General features: G+C 34.4%; 1 protein-coding gene across 1 annotated transcript; it reads left to right on the top strand.

The window, feature by feature from the left end:
• Window positions 1–365: 365 nt before the first annotated feature.
• Window positions 366–8,469, top strand: LOC103418939 (receptor-like protein 7). Its single transcript, XM_070820682.1, has 2 exons — window positions 366–605; window positions 5,151–8,469. The coding sequence occupies exons 1-2, from the start codon at window positions 541–543 to the stop codon at window positions 8,251–8,253; spliced, it is 3,168 nt and encodes a 1,055-aa protein (XP_070676783.1). The 5' UTR covers window positions 366–540; the 3' UTR covers window positions 8,254–8,469.
• Window positions 8,470–11,155: the final 2,686 nt, after the last annotated feature.

An 11,155-nucleotide genomic window follows, 5' to 3' on the forward strand; every position in this document is an offset into this window, starting at 1 on the left:
CAGTGACACAAAAATATGACCCAATCCAAAACTAAATTGAATTCTTTACTCCCGCTGTCAACAAATGCGTCGTATTGGCAATGCAATTTTGACAAGAAACTTTGGATGACCCAATAATATCAATAATTGAATTAAGTAATCGAAGTAGGTATCATATTGGGAATCCGTCGTTCCTACAATTGATAATAATTTGATATATCGTTTCTCTCTCTGCCCCTATCGCCATGTGAATTAAGATAAAATCTCTCTCCGGCCCTACACCTATCTTAGTTCAAACCTACTCCACTAGAAAAATGGGGGAAATACTTCAAAGTCAGCAACTCATGCCAACCAAAAATCTCCTGCGGAAGATTTTTCCACGACATTAAAGGCACATCATTGTCTAATACATTTCTGCAACGTTTTAATATTACTAGCAACGGTTTACAGATATAGATGGGAGATAGACTTCGTCAAGTCAGCAGCGATGAAAATTAATTTAAGGCCACCACGACAATCCTCAGTTCTTCACCAAACACTTCCCTTGATCAGCTTGCAAAAATGAAAACTTTACAATCTTTCGTCCTCCTATTCTTCTTCATTATCTGTGATAATATCACAACTGGAGTGTACATAGGCCTGGCAATTCCTGACACGACCCGATAACCCGACACGACACGACACGAAATTAACAAGTGTTCGGGTCGACACGATAACGAAACGGGTGCTTATCGGGTAACCCGATAAGCACCTGTTAAGATAACGGGTTTGTTCGGGTATACACGTGGGTAACACGATACACGATAAGCAGAATATTAATTTAATAATTTATAACCCTAAAAAAATACTATAATAATTATATATATATTAATTTAACAATTTTATACCCCTAAAAACTATAATAATTATATATATATATATATATATTAAATTAACTATAATAATTATAATAATTATATATACTATAATAATTATACCCAAAATATTAACTATAATAATTATATATATATATATATATATTAAATTTTATACCCCTAAAAACTATAATAATTATACATACAAAATAAATAGATTTAAATCTACTTAATAAATAAATATATATATATACACACACACACACACCATTGATCTTCATGGGATACGAATTATACGAAACTAATTTCAACGATCCAACCGTCAAACATGTTTGTATATACTTCGAGATCGCATACGCCAAAAATTGCAAAAAACAAACATTCAGAGAGCAAGTAACGGGACAAAACTTTTCGACGGTTATAAACGAAAAATCACGATTTAACGGTCATTTTAACTCCGATTTTGATGATTTTTTACAACCACACTCCTTGACCCTATACGAATACAATGATTGAATTCGATCTTCAATTTAAAATATTTACACTAGTGGATTATGTTATACTTAATAAAAGTATGAATAAACTCTTAAGTATTAGTGAATCTATTGTTTTGATGGGATACTCATTCTACAAAACTAGTTTCAATGATCCAACCGTCAAACATGTTTGTATATACTTCGAGATCGCATACGCCAAAAATTGCAAAAAACAAACATTCAGAGATCAAGTAATGGGACAAAAGTTTTCGACGGTTATAAACAAAAAATCAGGATTTAACGGTTATTTTAACTCCGATTTTGATGATTTTTTACAACTACACTCCTTGACCCTATATGAATACAATGATTGAATTCGATCTTCAATTTAAAATATTTACACTAGTGGATACCACAAAATCTTATGTTATACTTAATAAAAGTATGAATAAACTATTAAGTATTAGTGAATTTATTGTTTTGATGGGATACTCATTCTACGAAATTAGTTTCAAAGATCCAACCGTCAAACATGTTTGTATATACTTCGATATCGCATACGTCAAAAATTACAAAAAACAAATATTCAGAGATCAATTAACGGGACAAAACTTTTCGACGGTTATAAAAAGAAAAATCACGATTTAACGGTCATTTTAACTCTGATTTTGATGATTTTTTGCAGCTACACTCCTTGACCTTATATGAATACAATGATTGAATTCGATATTCAATTTAAAATATTTACACTAGTGGATACCACAAAATCTTATATTATACTTAATAAAAGTATGAATAAACTATTAAGTATTAGTGAATATATTGTTTTGATGGGATACTCATTCTACGAAACTAGTTTCAATGATCCAACCGTCAAACATATTTATATATACTTCGAGATCGCATACGCCAAAAATTGAAAAAAACAAACATTCAGAGATCAAGTAACGGGACAAAACATTTCGACGGTTATAAACGAAAAATCACGATTTAACGGTCATTTTAACTCTGATTTTGATGATTTTTTGCAGCTACACTCCTTGACCTTATATGAATACAATGATTGAATTCGATATTCAATTTAAAATATTTACACTAGTGGATACCACAAAATCTTATATTATACTTAATAAAAGTATGAATAAACTATTAAGTATTAGTGAATATATTGTTTTGATGGGATACTCATTCTACGAAACTAGTTTCAATGATCCAACCGTCAAACATGTTTGTATATATTTCGAGATCGCATACGCCAAAAATTGCAAAAAACAAACATTCAGAGAGAACGTAACGGGACAAAACTTTTCGACGGTTATAAACGAAAAATCACGATTTAACGGTTAATTTCACTCCGATTTTGATGATTTTTTACAACTACACTCCTTGACCTTATATGAATACAATGATTGAATTCGATCTTCAATTTAAAATATTTACACTAGTGGATACCACAAAATCTTATATTATACTTAATAAAAGTATGAATAAACTATTAAGTATTAGTGAATCTATTGTTTTGATGGGATACTCATTCTACGAAACTAGTTTCAATGATCCAACCGTCAAACATGTTTTTATATATTTCGAGATCGCATACGCCAAAAATTGCAAAAAACAAACATTCAGAGAGCAAGTAACGGGACAAAACTTTTAAACGGTTATAAGTGAAAAATCACGATTTAACGGTTAATTTAACTCCAATTTTGATGATTTTTTACAACTACATTCCTTGAACTTATATGAATACAATGATTGAATTCGATCTTCGATTTAAAATATTTACACTAGTGGATACCACAAAATCTTATGTTATACTTAATAAAAGTATGAATAAACTCTTAAGTATTAGTGAATCTATTGTTTTAATGGGATACTCATTCTACGAAACTAGTTTCAATGATCCAACCGTCAAACATGTTTGTATATATTTCGAGATCGCATACGCCAAAAATTGCAAAAAAAAAACATTCAGAGAGAAAGTAACGGGACAAAACTTTTCGACGGTTATAAACGAAAAATCACGATTTAACGGTTAATTTAACTCCGATTTTGATGATTTTTTACAACTACACTCCTTGACCCTATATGAATACAATGATTGAATTCGATCTTTAATTTAAAATATTTACACTAGTGGATACCACAAAATCTTATGTTATACTTAATAAAAATATGAATAAACTATTAAGTATTAGTGAATCTATCGTTTTGATGGGATACTCATTCTACGAAACTAATTTCAAAGATCCAACCGTCAAACATGTTTATATATACTTCGAGATCGCATACGTCAAAAATTACAAAAAACAAACATTCAGAGATCAATTAACAGGACAAAACTTTTTGACGGTTATAAAAAGAAAAATCACGATTTAACGGTCATTTTAACTCTGATTTTGATGATTTTTTGCAGCTACACTCCTTGACCTTATATGAATACAATGATTGAATTCGATCTTCAATTTAAAATATTTACACTAGTGGAAACCACAAAATCTTATGTTATACTTAATAAAAGTATGAATAAACTATTACGTATTAGTGAATCTATTGTTTTGATGGGATACTCATTCTACGAAACTAGTTTCAATGATCCAACCGTCAAACATGTTTATATATACTTCGAGATCGCATACACCAAAAATTGAAAAAAACAAACATTCAGAGATCAAGTAACGGGACAAAACATTTCGACGGTTATAAACGAAAAATCACGATTTAACGGTCATTTTAACTCCGATTTTGATGATTATTTACAACCACACTCCTTGACCTTATATGAATACAATGATTGAATTCGATCTTCAATTTAAAATATTTACATTAGTGGAAACCACAAAATCTTATGTTATACTTAATAAAAGTATGAATAAACTCTTAAGTATTAGTGAATCTATTGTTTTGATGGGATACTCATTCTACGAAACTAGTTTCAATGATCCAACCGTCAAACATGTTTGTATATATTTCGAGATCGCATACGCCAAAAATTGCAAAAAACAAACATTCAGAGAGCACGTAACGGGACAAAACTTTTCGACGGTTATAAACGAAAAATCACGATTTAACGGTTAATTTCACTCCGATTTTGATGATTTTTTACAACTACACTCCTTGACCTTATATGAATACAATGATTGAATTCGATCTTCAATTTAAAATACTTACACTAGTGGATACCACAAAATCTTATGTTTATACTTAATAAAAGTATGGTATAGTACTATTGTTTTATTTTTTTTCATAATTATTTTGGTAAACTTCTCATAATTTGAATGATTTTTAATGTTTGGTTTTTCTATGCTTAGTTTATGCAGAAGATAGTTATGACGTGGAAAACCTTACTGAAGACATCATCAACATAACTCTTGAAGGTAATAGATCAAACCAAAGTTCCAATGCAATTTCATGATGATCGATGTAAATCGAGGATTTTGTAAATTGAGGTTTAAACTTTTGAGAAAGATTTCACAACTTTGAAAACAAAAACTGTTTCATTTTGCATATCCTTGCACATTTAAAATTTGTAATAGATTAGTAGTGTATGTATTATTTTTTTATTAGGCTCTTATTTTCGAGTGTAGATGTAGTACTTAAACGACAAATGTGTTTTAATGTTTTGAAGTAATATTTATGTGGCAATGTGTGGTATGTGCAAATTTAAGAAAAAAAATATATTTTTCTTAACGGGTCATAACGGGTCGGGTCACTTTACCCGTTGGGTAAAGTGACACGACCTGTTAAGGACCCGTTAAGATAACGGGTGTGACACGACACGACCCGTTAAGATAACAGGTGTTACACGAACACGACTGACACGACCCGTTTGCCAGGCCTAAGTGTACAGCCAGTGTGTCAAAGACCAGCAACTGTCATTGCTCCATTTGAAGAAAAACCTTACGTTTGATGATGCTGATGATTCAGTGGGATATTCTCCGGTTTTGTCCAAGTTTATATCGTGGAATTCAAGTACCGACTGTTGTTCTTGGGTCGGTGTTTCTTGCGGTACCAACGGGCGTGTTGTCGGTCTTGACATTAGCAGCCAATACATCTCGGGTGGCATTGACAGCTCCAGCAGTCTCTTCGATCTTCAGCATCTTCAAAGCCTCAACTTGGCCGATAACCATTTTGTTGACGGCTCTCTCATTCCATCTGCAATCGGAAAGCTGACAAACTTGAGGTATCTAAATTTATCAAATAACGTTTATTTCGGGAAAAATCCCATTGAGATTTCACGCTTGACAAGGTTGGAGGTTCTTGATATTTCTCAACGTTACAATAACGGGCGCCGCAAACCACTTGAAAGCCCGAAGTTCAGCATGCTCTTTCAGAACCTCACAGAGCTTATAGAGCTTTATCTTGACGGTGTAGATATATCAGTAGAGAAGACTCACTGGTGCCAAGCGATATCATCTTCACTGCCAAACCTAAGGGTGTTGAGCTTATCTCGAACTAATCTTTCGGGTCCTATCGATCAATCCCTCGCTAAGCTTCAGTCTCTATCAGTGATTCAATTGGGTGGTTTTGGCAACAACATCTCCGGTCCAATTCCAGGATTCTTTTCCAACTTTTCAAACCTAACGGTGTTGAACTTGGACGGAAACAATATCTCTGCTCCGGTTCCAAGATTCTTTGCCAATTTTTCAAAGTTGACTACCTTGAGTTTATGTAATTGTGGTTTACGTGGAGCAGTTCCAAAGCAGATTTTTCAGGTACCTACTCTACAAACTCTTGACCTCTCCTTTAATCCGGAACTTCATGGTTCTTTGCCAGAATTTCCCAAGAATGGATCTCTTCAATCCTTGATTTTAAGCGAGACAAGCTTTTCAGGGTTATTGCATGACTCTATTGGCAACCTCAACATGTTGTCCACACTAGACCTTTCCAAATGCAATTTCACTGGATCAATCCCAAAGTCAATCGGGAACCTATCTAAATTGGTTGATTTGGACGCGTCATCAAACCTGTTTAATGGTCCAATTAGTTCTATTCATTGGGAAAACCTTATTAATCTGGTACATCTCCATTTGGACAACAATCAACTGGTGGGGAGTATTCCGTCATCTCTGTTTTCTCTTCCCTTGTTGCCAGACTTGGTACTTTCCTATAATAATTTCTCTGGGCAACTCCCTGAAAATTTTAACGTCTCTTCTAGTTTAGTTACTTTCATTGATTTGAGTTTCAACAATTTAGAAGGACCAGTACCCGTGTCTATCTTTAATTTTCAAGGGCTTGAAACCCTCACTCTTTCTTCAAATAATTTCAGTGCCTTTCCTTTTAATGGTCCTCATCAGCTGCCAAAACTTACGAGCATTGATCTTTCACACAATAGCTTGCTGGTTTTATACAAGGGCAGCAATTCCTCATACTCTTCATTTCCTCAAATTATTGATTTCAGTTTGGCTTCTAACAAGTTGAGAACATTCCCAGTTTTCTTGAGAAATCAAACTAGTTTACGAAGTTTGGACCTTTCGGATAACCAAGTTCAAGGCCAACTACCCAATTGGATTTGGAAGTTTGATTCTCTCGAATACCTAAATGTTTCATGTAACTCTTTAGAAACTCTAGAAACTCCTTTCCTCAACTCCACATCTCATGTATCTGTGCTTGACCTTCATTTGAACCAGCTTAAGGGGCCAATTTCAATTGTTCCACCATATGCCCATTATCTGGATTACTCAAACAATCATTTCAGTTCTAGTATTCCAATCTCAATATGCAATGCAAGTGATCTTCTCACTCTTGATTTGTCCAATAATACTCTGAGTGGCGAGATTCCCCAATGCTTGGCTGCAATGAGTACACTCAGGATACTTAATGTGAGGAAAAACAACATTGCTGGAACTATTACTATTCCTGAAAAATGTGACTCATTAGAAACTCTAGACCTCAGCCAAAATCAGATCAGAGGTCAGTTACCAAAGTCTCTAGCCATGTGCAGAAGGTTAAGATTTTTAAACCTTGAAGAGAATCAGATAACAGACACCTTCCCATGCTTGTTGAAGAACGTCTCCACCTTGAGCGTTCTTGCTTTGCGGTCCAACAATTTCTATGGAGGCATTGGATGTCCAGTAGTGAAGACCAATGGCACCTGGCCCGTTCTTCAAATCATAGACTTAGCATACAACAATTTCAATGGTGAAGTACCGGGATTCTCTCTGACATCATGGCAAGCAATGAAAGATAACAAAGATATTGGTTTCCCGTCGACAGTCAGTGTTTTTCAAGGTGAAAACCTTCATGGAGGAGGGGGTGAATTTTTTTATGAGCATGCTATAACGATTACAAGCAAAGGTTTAAAGAGTGATCTGGCAAAGATTCTTACTATCTTGACCTTGATTGACTTCTCATGCAACAATTTCAGTGGGCCAATACCCAAGGAAATGGGAGATTTGAAATCACTATATTTGCTCAACTTGTCGAGTAACGCTTTCACAGGTGAAATCCCATCATCATTTGGTAACATGCGACAACTCGAGTCTTTGGACCTGTCACAAAACAAGCTGAGCGGGCAAATCCCACAACAACTGGCAAAGCTTAATTTCCTTGCATTCTTGAATCTTTCAAATAATCAACTTGCCGGCAAGATCCCAGCTGGTACTCAAATTTCAACATTTCCAAGAGACTCATTTACAGGGAACAAAGAGTTATGGGGGCCTCCATTGACGGTAGATAACAAGGCAGGACTGTCACCACCACCAACATTTAACGGAAGCCATCCAAATTCTACAAATGAGATTGATTGGGATCTTATTAGTATCGAAATTGGATTTGCATTTGGCTTTGCAGTTGCTGTTGGGTCACTTGTGTTCTTCAAAAGATGGAGTAAATGGTATTACAGGACTATGTATAAAATCCTTGTGAAGATATTCCCTCAACTTGAAGAAAGAATTGGTCCTCATCGAAGACATGTTCACATAAATCAGAGGTGGAGACGTTGAAATGGTTGTGAGAAGCAATGCAGCTGGACTCCATGTTATGCTTAGGGTAAGATGCAACGAATAAAAACTATGCTTTATGTTTTCGCATTTTAATTTATGACTTGTGTTGTAGTTAGTTTTGGAATTTATTTTGTGTCTTTCTACATTATGGTTAATAAATTTTCTTGTACCGTCGAGGTTGCTTAAAAAACGATAAGAATGAATTCCATTTTAACACTTTTCTCAGATGGACATTCAGACATGCACACGACCAAGGAAAAGGGGTTATTATGGTTAATTGTGCTTCTTTTGTTTGTTCTCCCTTGTTTTGGCTTTGGTTTGTGAAAAAATTAGCTCTTTGCTTTTATGAGTTTGTACTCCTCTGTTTGTTTGAAAACATGAACGTTTACTAATTTTTGTCTTTGATTTTTAAATGTTTGCTGTTTTTTCATGGATTGGTCAAGTTCTGTTTACATATTATCGCTCAATTTTCTTTGATTGATAAGGATATGGAAAGACAGCTACTCCTCAGTTCCTTCAGTTTCTGTAAAAACGAAATTTATGCCAAATGAAGATTTTGATCCAGTTTATTAATTCTTGGTGATGACTGTTAAATTAGTGCACTTGATTGTTCATCACAGTTGAACTGAATAGACTTTGCTCTTGCTTCCTTTAAATGGGATAGCCGTTACTTTGAGAAAAGAAGAGTGTAAATATCCTAACCCCACTAAAACTAAAATCGAGGTTTTTTATGATAAAACCTCACGCTTGTCCTACTATGCAAGTGATAGTTAACAAGTTGAAAAAAAATATCGATGTTGATGGAAGTGAACCTTTGGCTTGTTTTTCTGATAATTTGACATCACCATCGTAATCAGTCGAGGTTAAGAGTCAACATGAAAACAAAATTAAATGGGAAATCAACATTGAATCAAACAGTTTTTTTTTTTTTTTGAGCAAACGATATTATCTATACTAAGAGAGAGGGGGTGGCCTTAGCCTTGCAATGGACTAAATATAATACGGTTCAAATTCGTTTTTAATAGAACCAAACCTAAGATCTCTTACTTACAAGTGAAAATGAATACCACTATATTGTAGTACTAAGTGGCTGAATCAAACAGTTTTACATATTGTATTGTTTCTTCTCCCTTGTTTTGGCTTTGTTTGTCCTCCCTCGTTTTGTTTATATTCCTCTATTTTCTTTGTTTGAGAGAGACATGGAAATCTTTACAGGTACTTGCCACATCTAGTTTTTTGTTGAAATTAATTCATCCAAGGCATGGCAATGCTATTTCAACATTCAAAACTATATATATATATATGTAAAAGCATAGGTTATCGCCATAAATTTAAACTTGTGTGCTGCACAGCTGGAGGAAGATTTCAAAGTCAAGCAAACCACAAATTCTATCCCATTTTTACCTGCTGGTTCTAGATAGATGGAACAAGACTTCAAACTCAGGCCGGCCGCGAGGACGAACAATTTATATCTTATAATTACTTGGGGGAGGCAGTTTCCAATTCGTTGACCATGCAATTAAAACAAAACAGAAAAAAAAAAAATGTTATCTAACTAAAGGGGAAGGAGTGGGTTAAACTTGTGTGCTGCACAGATGAGGAAGATTTCAAAGTCAAGCAAACCACAAATTCTATCCCATTTTTACCTGCTGGTTCTAGATAGATGGAACAAGACTTCAAAGTCAGGCCGGCCGCGAGGACAAACAATTTATATCTTGTAATTACTTGGGGGAGGCAGCTTCCAATTCGTTGACCATGCAATTAAAACGAAACAGAAAAAAAAATGGTTGGCTACAGCCATGTAGATTCTATTAGGAAAATTATACTTTCATTGATAAGAATAATAATATAACAGGGGTATTTAAACTTAGATTACTGCACACGCTTGTGCTTACAAAAGATTCTAACTAACTACTGGCAGCTGTAATAAAATTAACAAACTAAGATTTCTCTTGTACAATATGATACTTAGCCCCAGTTTGGGGTTGAGGTGATTTTAAAAACAAGCTAGGATGAAAAAAAACTGGAGTAAAATTTGTGTTTGGTAACTCAGATTATTTTCAAAGTCACTGTCATTTTAAGCTGAAAAGTGGCAAAAAGCTGAAGCAGCAAAATGCAGCTTCTCAAAACCAGCTTTTTTTTCTTTCAAGAAGCGAGTCACAGCTGTTTTACATAAAAGTTTACTAAACACTATCATACAGCTTTTTTTTTCCAAAAGCACTTTTACAAAAAAACTTACCAAACACTATGCTGCTTTATTTCACAACCGCTTATTCTCACAACACAGCAGAATCAACTTTTTTTTTTCAAAGCACAACAATACCAAACTAGCCCTTAGTATGCCCCCAAATTGAAATAACCGAAGAGAAAGTTTGGTTTTCTTTATTTATTTATTTTAAGAAAACCTTGACAGTACGAGGGATATTTTATTGATAATGAAAAAAATAAGTTACACCTAATTAGGTGGGGCATAAACTTTACCCCTCATTATACCAAGAAAAGTAGAAAAAGAACATGAATAAGAAGGGGGACATATACCTTACCCCTCTAGAAACAAAAACAAAAATGATACAAGGAAAAGATGGGGGACATGAAACCTAACCCCTCTAAAACCAAACCGAAAAGGTCTAAAACCTGCAAAACAAGTCAAACAACACCACAAGGGTAGGAAAAAACAAGAAATGGAGACATACTTGCACGGCGAGATGCACATCAGTTTGAGAAGCAGAAGCTAGGCAAGCCAACATAGTATGAAAACAAAGCAGCACAAGCTGCTGGCAAAAGGGAGTCATGCCACACCAAGTTGGAGAAGACAAACTAGGGGTGGGCACGGTTTGGTTTGGTACGGTTTTGAGTGAAACCAAAACCAAAACCGAAATTTTTTGCGGTTCGGTTTGGTGCG

This window comes from Malus domestica, chromosome 04 (assembly GCF_042453785.1).
Source record: "Malus domestica chromosome 04, GDT2T_hap1".
Classification (NCBI taxonomy): Eukaryota; Viridiplantae; Streptophyta; class Magnoliopsida; order Rosales; family Rosaceae; genus Malus; species Malus domestica.